The 14,572-nt window shown below is 59.0% G+C and overlaps 1 protein-coding gene across 11 annotated transcripts in view; it reads right to left on the bottom strand.

The window, feature by feature from the left end:
* Window positions 1-95: 95 nt before the first annotated feature.
* The window catches only part of KCNIP2 (potassium voltage-gated channel interacting protein 2), a 54,042-nt gene continuing 39,565 nt past the window's right edge, over window positions 96-14,572 (bottom strand). For 5 of the 11 annotated variants that reach the window (XM_080402420.1, XM_080402421.1, XM_080402419.1 and 2 more), the window contains exons 2-8: window positions 7,428-7,552; window positions 6,950-7,019; window positions 6,785-6,855; window positions 6,173-6,280; window positions 5,695-5,799; window positions 5,377-5,439; window positions 96-5,042 (exon numbers count right to left, since the gene is read on the bottom strand). In XM_080402420.1, the coding sequence (XP_080258546.1) occupies window positions 4,995-5,042; window positions 5,377-5,439; window positions 5,695-5,799; window positions 6,173-6,280; window positions 6,785-6,855; window positions 6,950-7,019; window positions 7,428-7,552 (590 nt within the window). In that variant the 3' untranslated portion in view covers window positions 96-4,994. Of the gene's footprint in view, window positions 5,043-5,376; window positions 5,440-5,694; window positions 5,800-6,172; window positions 6,281-6,784; window positions 6,856-6,949; window positions 7,020-7,427; window positions 8,817-10,612; window positions 14,409-14,572 lie in introns of those variants that run through there. The other 6 variants (XM_080402427.1, XM_080402426.1, XM_080402422.1 and 3 more) reach the window with 5 other exon arrangements.

Below are 14,572 nucleotides of genomic sequence, written 5' to 3'. Positions count from 1 at the left end.
CGGCGGGGGGAGGGGCGAGGCCGCGGCTGCCCGGCGCGCCTGCGCAGAGAGCGAGCGGGTGCGCGCGGCGCATGCGCGGGCGGCGCGGCGGACGTGGGGAGGCGGCAGGAGGGCAGCACGCAGGTGCGGGGTGGGGGGGCGCGCATGCGCCGTGCCCTTTGTGTAGGGAAGCGGCGCCGAGGGGGGAGGGCGGGCGGGTGGGAAGTGGAGTGTTTACTTCGGCCCCGCGCAGGCGCGGCGGGGCACAGCGCGCGCAGTCCGGGCGGGAGGGTGCGCGCCTGCGCGGGGGGGAGGTGCCGCTGCTGGCTTAGCGGCCGCGCGGGCTCCCCTGAGCCGTGGCCTACTTCGCGCGGTGGCGCCGGGGCGCCGCGAGGATGGGAGACCGAGCGGGTGTGTCCCTGCCGTAGCGTGGGGGGGGGTCGCGGGTGGGGTGCGAGGGGAAAAATGGCTACAGCCGCTGCCTCCCAGCGCAGCCCGGCTGCTCTTGCAGGTGTTTCCGTGCCTGGAAGGGGCTATGAGGATGCTGAAGGGCCGGCTGCGCAAATCGGAGAAGGAGCCTGAGGTCAGATGGCGTCGCTCCAGGGAGAAGCTCCAGCCGCATGGGAGCGACAGGCCCGCAGCACGGGTTGGAGACCAGGGGGCTGAGCAGGGAGCCCTCCCGCAAGGGCTGTGCGGAGGCCGGTGTGGTAATCCTGCCCACCCAGCCAGTGCTGGGGGGGCCACAGCAGGTACCCGCCAACGCGAAACCTGCCAGCAAAGCAGCTGCCAGCAACCCCAGCTTGCGAGGGGGGCTGGAGAAAGCACCACAGCAGCCACATCGTGCTTCAGCCAAAGGCTAACACAATGAACAAAAACCCCTATTAAAAACAGCCCCTGCTGATTTGGACACTGCACCCCTACCCAGCTCACTGTGCTTGCCCCAAACCCTGCCTTGCATGTTTGAAGCCTGTTTCTTGCTCTTTGAGCTTATTTCCACTGATGATATTTTGACATGACAAGAAGAAACCCAAGAGAGCTGCTTTTCTGGCTCTATTTCATGCCCAGCACGCTGCAGCAGAGACCCTGGCCAAGGAGCATCTCTAGTTACCATCACATTCAATCTAAAGCTTTCAAAGAGCAAAAATACCAGTTGTACTGCTACCCTAAACAGTAACTAGCTAAAGTGTGTTGATATGCAGCGCAAGGCTTTACAGAAGGGTTAGAGCAGAGAAATGCACAGAACTTGGGTGGAAAACACACAGTACTCTCATACAGCGATATGTACACAGAGCTGGGTGGTTGGCTGCTAAAGGACCCTGATGCAGGCACCACACAGCTTTGATTGTGCCAGAGTAATCCTGCAGTAACAGTTCCCTGGTGGTGGGATCTCATCCTTTTGTAAGACATTTGTGTTTCTAGGCTGTTTTCGGGATGCTGGAGTGAATCACTGCCCAAGGCTGTATCAGCTGCCTCAACCAGTTGCTCAGCTGTTTTTCCCCACACAACTGCTATTCTTTTTCCCTCTGAAAGCTGTGAAAGAGGTGGCTTGCAACAACACAAGGCTGCCCTTTTCCAAGCACGCATCAGCTTTTACCTCCATTCTCAGCACAGACCAAACAACTTTGGGTCTGTTACCAATCCTTAAATACCACATCCTAACAAAGGACAGCTGGTCCCAAGCCCTGCCTCACGCAGCAACTTCTCATAACAAGCTGATGACACACCTGGAGGTGTGTGTGATCCAGTCCTCCCTGCCCTCAGCCCCTTCCCCAAGAGCCTGCCCCAGGGTGGGAGCTAAGCAGAGATTATTTTTTGACCCCCAGGAGACCGGCTACCCACACACACTCCTAGTTGCTACCAGCAATGATCCCTGCACAGGTGTGAAAAACCTACGGCAGCTTTTGGAGGCTGACCCCTTTTCCCCTTGTCATCCAGTCTTTCCAGCCCCTTGCCCTGGGGAGGGGGGTCCAAGGGACCCCATCGGTGGCTCACAGCATCCCTGTGCCACGAGAGGGCACATCAAGCCCGCAGATGGCATTGCCCAAAATAGCAACCAGCCAAGCAGAACTCACAAGGGACAGGATATACAGGGAAGGGTGTCTTAGAAAGGAAAATGCATTCAGGCCCGTCCATGTTGCTCTACACAGACCTGAGTGGCTGCCAGCAGGTCACGAAGTTCCCTGGGGAATCAGAGGCTCTGGAAAGAGCAGACTCACAGCTTTCCCAGTCCCACAATGGTAATTCCCCTATTGTCAGAGCCCATCTCTCTTAAAATGTTTGGGTCCCCAGGCAGCTCTTAGCATTGAGCTTTCAGTTCCTGGACCACAAACTGCATAATGCTGGATGGTGTCACTGTCCCACAGGTCCATTATCCTGTTCTTCTGCTGGTTTCTTACTTGCCTGCTTCTTTTTTCCTCTGTTTTGCTTCAAGCCATTCTTCCCAGTTCTCAAGACTGCACCTCTCCAAGGACCAGTAGTTGCCCATCAGTTCACATCCCTAAGAAAAAAATCCCTTTCCAGTTCATGCCTACCTCTTCAAGACAGTAGGTGACCATCTTTCTGGTAGCCCAGCCACATCCTAACAAGGGCCACCTGGTCCTGAGCTTAGGTTCATGCAGCAGCATCTCATGACAAACTGAAAATACACCCGACAGCCTCACTCTTGAGACCTGACCCACTTGGTGTAAGACCCCATGAGCCTAAAGCCTACAGCCTCTTAGCAGGGAAAAGATTGTATTTACAGGGCCATGGAAGGCATGGCCAGGCTGTTTGGGACCCTGAGCAGCTCAGTGCACACCCTGTCCCCCATGTAACTTCCCAGAACACCCACACAGAGCACCCTGCAGCTGCAGCACCCCAAAAAAGCTGCCAACCCTCTGCAGAGACACTCAGCCCCTATTTCCCCTATGCCCCCTTAGACAGCTGACAGATGCAAAGACATAACGGTGATGTGCATAGCGATCGTGGTTAGATTTTATTGGTTTTTTTGGTTTTTATTTTTTAACCCATAATATTGTTATAATACAAAATATACAGACTGGAGATGCCAAGCGGGTTGTGGGTCACCATGCCCCAGGGTGGGGGTCACACCATGCAACCTGCAGCGTGAGGGAGGAGGCGGCATCTGCTCCACGTGGTGGGGGACAGTGGGTACCCCAGAGAGCCTGGGAGGAAGGAGGATGGGGAGAAGGAGATAGGAGGGATAAGGGTCAGGATACCTGCCCTCCCACCCTTGGGAGACTGCAAGTGGGAGCTCAGCCCCATGGCAAACCCAGGAACAGGACTGTGAGATGAACAATGTGTTGAATGAACCTAAAAAACACATCACATCTGCAAGGGCTGGGCCAGGGACAGTCCTGCTGGGGGGCATCCCAGTAGCTTTGGCTCAGGGTCCGGGTGGGGTTTCTAATGGCTCCAACACCAGGGGTTCAGCCCGGGTCTGGGGCCCGGCCCAGTATGGATACTGGCCTTGCTCACCCCCTCCCCATCGATCCCAGACACCACAGCTCGGGCCAACACCCCCCCCCCCCCCCCCCTTGGCTGCTAAGGATACAGAGACTGGAGCAGCAGAGCCAGGGGCTGCCGGGACTGAATTCCCCAACGCCTGTGGGACTGCACAGAGGGACTTCTGGGTTGGCATGGGGTTGTTAGTCCATGGGCATCAGTCCCAGCTACGACTCGGAGGGGTATGCAGGCAGGACAGGCCTGCCTGCACGCACCCAGCTCCAAGGAGCTGGCGGTGACAAAGACGTGGGGAGCCCCAGGGTGCTGGTTCCATCCCTGGGGTCCCCAGGTAGGGTCTCACACGGCCATGCCAGGAGAAGGGTGAGCCCACCCTGCCCCAAGGTGACTCTCCAGCCCGCTGGCAGCACAATAACAACTCTTGGCCGGCCCCAGCCTTGACTTTCTCCTCAGGCACCCGCTAGCTCAGCCATGCCACCAGCACAGGGCTCTGCCCCACTGCTCACTCCACGGCCCCCCGGGCAGCGGGTGGGCTGGGGTGGGCCAGGACACGTGAGCAGGGGAAGGTCAGCGGCAAGTGATGGTGGAAGCGTGGCTGTGAGGCCCAAGGGCCAGGGTGGCTGCCGGAGCCCAGCACAACTCCCTCCACCATGTGTCCCCATACCCTGGCTGCCGTGTCCTCGGGGAGGGGTGGGAAGGGTGTCTCTCAAAGTGGGTCCCTGAGGCCCCCTATGTGCCAGCACCATGAACTTGAGGGACAGGGGCTGAGGTTGCAGCTCCCCCAGCTCTGCATCCTCCATCCCAGGGGACCAGTGCCACAAGAAGGTACCTCAGGGTCCCTTTAGTCTCCCCTCTCCCCGTGTCAGGATGAACCTCCTAGGTTTAACCAGGCCCCCGGGACCAGGGGCTGCTCCCCACAGCTCATGCAGCGATGAACCCCAAGTGCCCATGCGGCTGCCTTCTCCAGGCATGGCCCCTCTGCCCACCGGCTGGCCCAGGGGCTGGGCAAGGAGGGTGGCTGGTGGCTCATGGCCGACATGCTGAGCATGCTCCCCACCACAGGACACAGCCAGGGCAGGGGAGGAAGCCATGGCACTGGCACCTGTTGCAAGACTTTATTGGTTTCTAGACAGCATTGCTAGAGGGTTTGGGCTGGAGCCAGTGCTGGGGGCTCCCGGAGCTGAGGAGGTGGCGGGGGGGGAGCCATGGCTGCATGGGGTGCTGTGCATGGGGGGAAACCTCTGTTGCAGCCCAAGGCTGCAGCTTCTCCACCGGGGACAGGTGCAGGGAGGTCCATCCAGGCCAAACGCTCACCCTGTGCCAGCCATGCCCACACTCTGACATCCAGGAGCACCTGCTTGCGATCCCCTGAGGAAAGCAGAGCCAGCCCAGGGGGAAGGGAAGATCCTGGTGCTGACTGCATCCCTGGGAATGGAGGCCCCTTCCCGCAGGCGTGTCTTGCAGCCAGCAGAGGGGAGGCTCGAGGGAAAAGTTGAGAGAAGCAGGTTCTGGGCCCAGTGACAGGAGAGCTCAGCTGGAGGCAGGTCCGGGAGCTAAATCACATTGTCAAAGAGCTGCATGGACCTCATGATGTTCTCATCCTGTGGGGAGAAGGTGGGAAGCAGGTGGCTTGGGCATGGAACAGCAATCTGGGCAGCTCCCCCCAAACCTGGCTTTACCCTCATGGCAGCTCTGACCCATGGAAAAAAAGAGTCCTAGGGACTACAGGCAATTTCCAAGCCATACCGGGATGCACAGCTCTCCTCATCCGCACGGGGATGCTGGCATGGACACAGTTCCCAAAGCAGAGCCCCCGCCTTGCCTCTGGGAGCCCTGCCTTCACTGCCTCTCTGCCAGGAGAGCCATGGGGAGACAGAGGTCCCCAGGGCACAGCAAGGTGGCCCAGCCCAAGAGCAGAACTGCTGGTGGCTTTACCTTCTGGCAGGACTCCAGGAACTCCTCAATTGTCACCACGCCGTCCTTGTTTCGGTCCATTTTCTGCGGACAAGCACAGCATGGGACTGTGGAAGGGACAGCCCCAGCCCCAGGGAGAGCCCAGCACCCCACGCCCAGGTCCTCCAGAGGCTAGACACAGCAGACCCCTGCCTGAGCCATCCCCAAGCAGGACCAGGATGGCCTTTTCTCTCCCTGGCTCTGGCACAGCCCTGCTTCATCCCCAGGGACTGTGCCAGGTTTTGGGTAGCCACTGGCTCTGTGCTGGAGCTCTGCTTCCCCAGGATGTGATCAGCTCACCTGGAAGAAGTTCTCCACATGTTCCCGAGGTGCTTCCTCCCGCATGGCCGGGTAGGTGTATTTGCCCATCATGTCATAGATGGACTTCATGATGTCCAGCATTTCCTGCAGGGAAGGGGAGCAGGGTTGCAGGGCCAACACGGGGCTCTGCCTCCGCCTGGTCCCCAGCCCACACCTTTTTGTGATGCTCCTGAAGGATGTGTGGGGTGCTCAAGTGCATTCCTGTTGGCTCTGTGCACAGTGTGGAGCCATGTGTGTGCCCACACGTGTGATGGAGGCCCAAAGCAGCACACCCCTCATATGTGCTCCACCCGAGACACACCGGTGCCAGGGGGGCAGGAAGGGCCTGTTTGCAAAGCAAATATTGACCCTCCCAGCCTTCCTCCAGACCTCAGCCAATGTCCCCAAGTCCTGCCCTCATCTCTGCTGGGTGCAGACCTGTGCTGGCCCTGGGACCAGCCTGCTCCCCATCTCCCACCTCTTTGGTGATGCAGCCGTCTTTGTTCAGGTCATAGAGGTTGAAGGCCCAGTTCAGGCGATCGTCAATGGTACCCCGCAGGATGATGGACAGCCCAGACACAAAGTCCTGCAAGGATGGACAAGGCAGGCAGACAGAAGTCATGGCCACAAAGGGTCTCATGGCCACAGAGGGTACAGCCCTGCTTGTCCCTCCCGCAGAGGAAGAACTCAGCTCCAAAGCAGATGTGCCCTGGGGCTGGGCTGACAAGAGAAACATTATCAAAAAGAGCTTGGGGAAAACTGATTGCTTGTCCCCAAATATATCCCACACTAGTCCCTTGGGTCACAGAATCCAAGAGAACAATGTGCATCAGGACCTGCTCTTCAGCCGAAGCCTAAACAAGACCCAGCCATGACTGTGCCTGCCAGGTACCTACAAGACACTAGCTAGGAAAGAGAGTTGTTTCTTTTCACTGTTTTTCCACTGCCTCTGGGATTTTAATAAACTCCACCAGCCCCTGCAAAGCTCTCTGTCCATCCACAACAGCAACGCTGCTCAGTGCAGCCCATGGTACCTGAAGGGACATGCCCTCCCTGCCCCACTGCCACCCCCTCCTTGGCCACAGCTCACCTCAAAGCTGACAGAGCCATCGTGGTCAGTGTCGAAAGCGTTGAAGAGAAAGGTGGCATACGTGCTGGAGTCTGGGGGGAGGCAGACAGTGTGAGAGGGTGCTGTGTGTCCCCCAGCCCCGCGGAGGCACCCATGCAGGGCACAGGGATGGGGATGGGCACTCACCTCCCTGCGGGAAGAACTGTGAGTAGATCTGCTTGAAGTTTTCTTCATTGACAATGCCACTCGGGCACTCCTGCCAGGGCAAACTGCAGTGTTACCTCCACATTGTGGAGAGGGGCTGAGCACCCCCCTAAATCGCTGTGGCTCCCTTGCCCTGGCCCTGGCTCCGCACTGCCTGGTGGAGCAGCTGGTAAGGCTGCTTGGAGCATCTCCCACATTTTGTGGGCTGCATCCTTTGCTGGAGCGGCTCTGCATCCCAGGCACGCAGGGAGTGGGCTCTCTGCACCCAAGGGGTGGAACACAGGATCAGACCTCCCCATGGAGCTCTCGGGAGGTGGGATCATGCCATAGCCTGACATAAACTTCACCCCGAGGTCCTGAAAGCCTTTGCAAACCCCAGGCACCACTGGCTGTGAAGCACACTCCAAGGTGGACATGGTAGAGGAGGTGGGGCTAGCAAAGCTGGTTAAGGGGTACTCACATTCTTGAAGCCTCGGTACAGGACCTGCAGCTCCTTGCGGGTGAACTTGGTCTGCTCCTGGAGCTGCTCCAGCCCCTCAGGGCGGTGGCAGACGGTGGAGAGCTCAAACTCATCCTCAACGCTGTCTGCAAGGAACCCAGGGGAAGAGGGGCAGATGAGGCCAGCACCATCCTGTCCTGCCCTGCCATGCCAGGGAGCAGGAGAGGCACCTTGCACAGCACATCCCATCCTCACACCTGCCCAGGGTAACACATTTCTGGGGTGTGCTGCTCAGCTGGAGTTGGGTCTATGCCAGCAGGGGACACTGAGACAACCTGGGGGCATACCAGTGACTGACACTGGGCAACAGCCCACCCCAGCCTCCAGTACAACCCAGGCTGGGCAGAAAGGGTATGTGAAATACCCCCCAAGTGCTGAGATCCCCCATGCCTGCCTTTCTACTGCCCCCAGCACAGGCATTTGCCTTGTGGAGCCAAGACCCTGGATGTCCGGCTGGTCTGTGCCGCACTGGGAGTCGAGTCCATCGGAAGAGCTGGCCCCAGAACCCCCAGTCCCAGGTGTGCCCCCAGCCTTGTCTAGACCCTGTCCTGCTGCTGTGCCCCCCCTTCATCGATGGCTTCTCCCCACCAACTGGCAAGATGCATGACCCCTGCCTGCAGCAGCCAGCACCCCCAGACCCCACTGCAACTAAGAGGGGCTGTAGCCCCACAGTGGGTACCCCCCCACACCCCCCCGTGGGGTAGGTCAGCCCCTGCCCCTTCATACTCACCTCTTCTCCCGGGAGGGATCAGCTCACATTGTGGGGCAGGGGTGACCCCAGCCAAGGGCTCAAACTCACCAAGGGGCCAAGCACACCCAGTGCAGGGGGGCTAGGGGCACTGGGCAGCCCTGCACTCACTCCCTGCTCAGCCCCTTTTGCCCCCACCATCACACCTCTATCTCCAAATCAACATTGTGCGTTGAGCAACAACCCCCCCAGCCCTTAAACCAGCACCAGGAGGGTCCTGCTACCCCAAGCCAGCTCCAAAGAAGGTCTTGCCGCTCTGCATCCTGTGGGAGCTGCTCCGGGGAGCTGGAAAGGGGAGTAAAACCAGCCTGGAAGCAGGCAAGGACAGAGGTGGGTGCAGAGCCCATTGGGTCGGATCCCTCCGGGGCAGGACTGATCCTGACAGCCCCAAACCCAGGGCAGGGGATTGCTGGAGGCGTCCCCTTCCCGCGGGCAGGGCCAGGACGGAGGGCAGGCAGCAGCACCACCAGGGACACACACACACAAAGGCAAGAAGAAGCACTTGCTTTCGCTGAGCGAGGGGATGGATTTGGGCCGGCAGCACGGCAGCAGTTTGAGGAATCGCTGCTTCAGCGCTTTTTTAGTTTGGCCCGGCGCGTTGCCTGGAAGAAAGAAGGAGTCACCAAGCAGAAGAAGAGTTAACAGAGCAGCGGCCCCCGGACCCGGCAGGCAGCAGGATTGGGCACCCGACATGGGGTGAGTAGGGCCACAGGCAGCACATGCAGCGTGAGGCCAGAGGAGCAGGAAGGCAAAGCCCAGCCCAGGCTTTGCTCAGCCTTTCAGCTTCATCCCAGGACAAACCCGGCACTGGAGTTTCCTCCTTGGGAAGAGTGAGGGTGGCAAAGGGGCAGCCCTGCTGAGCTACCCACAGCCCGCACCTCTGCAGCCCCCCAGTGGAGCACACCAGTGTGCACTGGAGACACCCAGAAGCCCAGAAACCCAGGAGATGGCAGGGCTGGACTCTGCACTTTAGCTTCAAGGCCAAATACCTGCTCCCTGGGGACCCTTCTCTCCCGGTGGGGCTCTGCAAGGAGGCAAGGCGGGATGGAGCCCAAGAAACAGCCTGTGGCCAAGCTCGGGCATTGCATCCTCCCCAGAGCCGGGTTTGATCCTGCTGGCACTGGATGGCCGAACGTGAAGCATGCACTGAGCACTGCCATGCAGCCCAGACCGCAGCATGCACCCCCGCCCCAGTGCGGCACTGGGAGCCAAGCCCGGGGACCTGCTTTGAGACAGCCAGAAGGGGAATGGGGCTCAGGGCTTTGCCTCAGCCAGGCTATGGGGCAGGGTGAGGGGCTCCCCACATCAGCCCAGCCCATGGCCATCTCTTTCAAGTGGCCCTGCATTAATAGCAGGTCCCCTCACTACACAGACACCCCCCACCCCCCATTCCCCCATCCAGACCCCAGTGGCTTTGCTCAGCCCCATCTCTCCCAGCTGGCACTGCCCCACAGCTGTAGACCCGCTCCCTCCCTTCCCGCAGGGCCCCGCAGTACCTCAAGCCAGCAAACTCAGAGCAGGACTAATGCCACAGGCAGGGAGGGGAGGAAGAGGAGGGGATGAAGGCCGTGCTGGGCTTCAGCCCCCAAAGGGAGGCAGACAGCAGCATGAGGCACCAATGGGACGAAAGGTGCAAAGACCCTTTGGGGCTCTGCTGACACCGCGTTTGCTCCAAGTGCCCTGGACATCTGCAAGCAGCAGGTCATGATGCCTACATGTCCTGAGCCCTGGTTTTGGGGTTGTTTCTCTAGGGAGCTAGCGCATGGGGCTTCTCCAGCAGCTTTCTCAGCCTTATGGGGCTGAGCTGAGCCTCAGGTGCTGGGGAAATGGTTCTGCACAGTACCCAGCTCCAGGATAGGGACATGGGTCTGCATCCAGCAGCCCCTGCTAGGCAGGTTGGCCCTGAGTGCCCACAGGCAGGACATGGGACACTTTGAGCTCACATCAGGGCGGCTGGCTGGGGCAGGAAGCTCCATCACTCTGGGCAATGGAGAACAGCTCCAAGAGGTCATTGTCCCTGCAGGACATCACAGCCTGGCTTCTCTCTGCTCCAGGGTTTGCAGGTAGGTGAGGAAAGAGGCTTTTTTCTTCCTAGAAGCAGGCATTAATTGTGCACAATACATTTTGGCCCAGCTACTTTTCCAGAGCTTTCATTTGCAGAGGGAAAGGGAAATTGCACCTTTCAGCATTCCAAGGATGCTCTGGGGCCAGGTCCCTCCAGCAGAAACCAGCTGTGGGGACAAACCTGGGAGGCAGGAGCAGCCCTTTTGCCCAGGGAGAAGGGATGGGGCAGGTAGAGCAACACCCAACATCAGGGTGATGGACCAGGGGAGGGAGCAGGGCAGGAAGGAAACCATACAGCGAGATGCTACAGAGAGTAAACTGTGGTTGGACTCACAGGGGCAGCAGGTATAGGCACGTGCAGTAGGTCAGGTCGGGTGCAAGTTACACTTTAGTTTGTTATAAAGAAGGAAAAAGAAAAAAAAAATAAAGAACATGGGTGTTTTCTTAAGGAGGAAACCGAAGAGGGCCCAATTCCAGGGGCCTTGGGGCAGGGGAGGGAGCACGTTCAGCACATGCAGCTTAACAACAGGAGAGGGGTGACCAGGGCTGGGGTTTTGCTGTCCTGGCTTTGGTGCACCCAAGGGCTCTGCTGGGGAGGACGCACCCACACTGTCCCCTTTCTGTCCCCAGCATCCAAACCATGAGCAAATCTGGGGGCTCCCTGGGCTCCCCCTTGCTGGAAAACAGTTCTGCCCAAAGATGGGGAGCACAGCCTGGTCATGGGCTGCCCCACTAGGCACAGGGGATGTCCACAGCACAAAGCCCTGTCCCTGCCAGTGACAGTTCCTTTTCCAGATGTTGCTCTGCCTTCCACCCCTCTGCAAGAGCCATCAAGTGGCTGGCACAAAACAAGCCAACAGAAAGGGCTGGCAGTGTTTTATCTGTGGTGGGAGGTCTGCCAGGTTAAGTGGCTTGTCACTTCCCATGCATCACTCCACCTAGCCTAGCAACTTCGAAACGCACGCACACACAAACTGAGCCTCCATCCTTGGGCAGCACCAAAAGGGGAAGGGATTTCCCATCCTCACCTCCACACGCTATTGAAATGAATCCCGGAGGTTGCTGGACACTGGCTCTGAGGGGGCCTGCAGGGGGTGGATGCCTGACCCCAGCAATGACCACCACCAGGATGGCCATGGACCACTTTGTATTGAGCCACCAGCAGCTGATGTGTCCATGGGGGCTGCATCCAGCCAGTGCTGCCGTGTCAGTGGGTTACATGGTGTTGGGCTGAGACCCCCATTCCCAGGAAGGACCCAAGCCTGTGCTGTTCCATTCTCTCCTCAGCGAGAAAGCAGGAGCTGGGGTCAGCCCAGTACATAACCATTTCCCTGCGCTCCCCACAGAGCCACAGCCATCAGCACCCTCCCAGTGACAGATGGCTGGGGAGACGAACCCACCCCTTCCACAGCACCCTCCTGCCAGAAAAGACCCTACAACAATGACAAACCAAGAGGCAGTGCCGAAACTCCCCCCTCACTCTCAGTTACTCATCAATAAATGCATATCATGATGGGTGCAAGATGTGCATCCCACAACAGCGAGACCCCTACAAGCATCCCCAGCTCAGCACCCACAGGGTGGGTCACGCAGCTCCCACAGACCCTGCTTGGCCCCATGGGACAACACTGTGTCAGTCGGAAGGTCAGTAGGAGCTAGTACCCCAGGGACAATCTGCCCCAGCACCCTGCCCTAGGAGCAGGGCTGGGGTGGCAGAAGGCAGCTGGGCAAGGGGACCCTCTGCCTTTTCAGATAGTGTGGCTGGGAAGCAGCAGGGCAAACCCCAGCCAGGGTCGGGGGATGAGCCAGAACAAAAGGCAAGGCAGGCCTAGGGGAGCATAGGAAAGGGGTCAGCAGTTCCTGGAACACGCCTTTTCCTGTAGAAGAGCCTCCATCCCCTTCCAGAGTATTACCTTTCCCCGAAAGGACAGAGGGACACCCCCAAGCTCCCCCTGCCAGGCCACAGCTCTGGATCCGTCCAGGCAGTGATGCTGTCCAGCTGCCCCTACAACCTGTAGCTCACAGTCATCCCTGTGCAGGGCTCAGCTCCGAGCAGGGTCCATCAGCTTCCAGCTCTGCTCCCCCTTCACAGTGCCCAGCCTTGGGCAGTGCCGCCTCCCAGTCACTGGGACCGCAGCTCTCGGGGTCTGCAATGAAGGGTGGCAGGAGAAGGAGCCAGCAAGCTCCCCCAGCCACCCTCAGAGGGGGGCCAGGATGGGTCCCACCAGCAGCAGCTCTGCAAATGACCCTCATCAGTCAGTGGTGACAGAGCTGAGTGTAACCAGGGCCAAGATGCCTGCAGCAGCCGTTGGGGCCAGACAGTCATCCATTAGGGGAATGAAATCAGAGCTGGCATCTCCTGGGGCCAGAGACAGACAAATAGTCCCTGTCTTGGGGGTTGGACAGGGGCAGCCCCAGCCCAGACACCCAGAGCCAGCAGGGCTGAAGGAGATGGGAGTGGCAAAGCTGCTAAGTGACACTTGCAGTTCATGGGACAGCAGAGACCAGCATGTTCCCCGGTGCCAGAGAGAGGACAGCAGCTGCAGGACCCTCGTGCCAAGCAGGCCCCGCAGGGAGACAGGGGCACGGACCAGAAGGAGCTGCAGAGAAGAGCAGAGGCTCATAGCAGTGCTGTCCCCATTCCCACCCCAGCCTGTAACAGTGCTCCCAGATAGCCTGGCTGTGCTCAGAGAAGATGTTTGCAGAATAATAATTTCTCAGTCCACACCACATTTGAAATGTTGCGAGCAGGGACCAGGATGAGATACAGGTGCCGAGGGACAGTGGAGCTCAGAGGCTCCCCAAACAGAGCAGGTAAGGCTGCAGGACTGGGCCAGCTGTGTGTATCACACTGCTGCAAAACCCATGCACAAGGACACATCTTACCCTGTCCCCATCACCACCTCCATGGTAGGGACACCTCTGGCAGCAGGAACTAGCGCATCCAAGGTGCCAGAGAAGCTACCCATAAAATGCCCCAGCAGAGCAGCAGCTCTTCTTGGCTGCAGGCAGCATGTCCTGTAAGACAGCTGGTGCTCTGCATACCCATTACCCAGATGCCATCAGCATCCTCCCCAGGAAGGCACAGGGATGAAGCGTGGACATGCCTCAGCCACAGCCCAGCCAGATCCCTGGCAGCCCAGGGACATCCTCCATCACAAAGGGGTTGAAATCATCTCCTGGGCACAGCACGCTTCTCCCCTCCCTCTGCTTAGCCACTAATTGCTCCTCTGATGTCTCCTATCCACACATCCTCCCATCACAGTTCCCATCCTGAGATATGGCTGCCCAAGCAAGTGTGATCTGCAGCCCCTTCATCTCACAGCATCCGCAGCGCCAGCCAGGATGCAGAGGCACTGAGGACAAACAAACCCCAGATCACACTCATGGAAAGTTTGTTGGCAGCCTTTGCCTGTCCGTGGCACAGCTGAGGAAGGCAGCCAAAGGAGACAAGGCAGCAGCACCATGCAGCTTTCTGCACTCTCACCCTCACCAAGCACAACCTACAGGTCCATGCATCCCTCACTCTGACATGTTTTGGGTCCTCTTGTCTGGCCACATCCAGTCCTGCCCTCAGTACCCACCTGCCAATCCGGGGAGCTCAGCACCCACAGCAGCCCCTCCCCTCCCCAACCCTTGCACAGCCCCACAGGGAGGGCAGAGGGGACATGGACTCCGGACTCTTTTAGCCACGTTCCCCCCCTAGCTTTCGATTCCTGTGGCAGCGAAAAAAGCTTTCCTCTGCGTGGTGGCGCACCCCACATCCATCACTCCTTGCCCCCAGCTCTCACTCATCTACCCAGCCTCAGTCAACTGCAGCCCCTGTTCCCATTATCTGACAAAGCCCAGCCCTCTGCATCCCAGTGCCCCCAGACTCCAACACCCCAGGCAGCCCCAGTCCCCCAGCACCCCACACATCACTGCACCCCGATGCCTCCAGATCCAGATATCCCCCCTCAATTCTCCCAGACACCCCAGCTTTCTAGCATCCTGCACCCCAACACCCCACATACCAATGTCCCTAGATATTCCCACTCTGACATCCCTGATACCCTTGCACCCCAGTGCCCCCCCTGATACCCTTGCACCCCAGTGCCCCCCATGCATGTCAACACTCCCAAACACACCCAGACACCCTCATGTTGCCAGACACCCTAAACACCCTCCCAGACCCTAATGCCCCCCTCAAATGCCCCAAAACACACTAATCCTTTCAAATGCCCCCCAACCACCCTGCAGTCCCTGGGACAGGAGGTGAGGAGAACCTCCACCACAACATCCCTATCCCATTGCA

Source organism: Falco punctatus (genome assembly GCF_963210335.1).
Source record: "Falco punctatus genome assembly, chromosome: 9".
Lineage (NCBI taxonomy): Eukaryota > Metazoa > Chordata > Aves > Falconiformes > Falconidae > Falco > Falco punctatus.
Note: the sequence above shows the minus strand (reverse complement) of the source record. Positions and strands in the feature narration are given on the sequence as shown.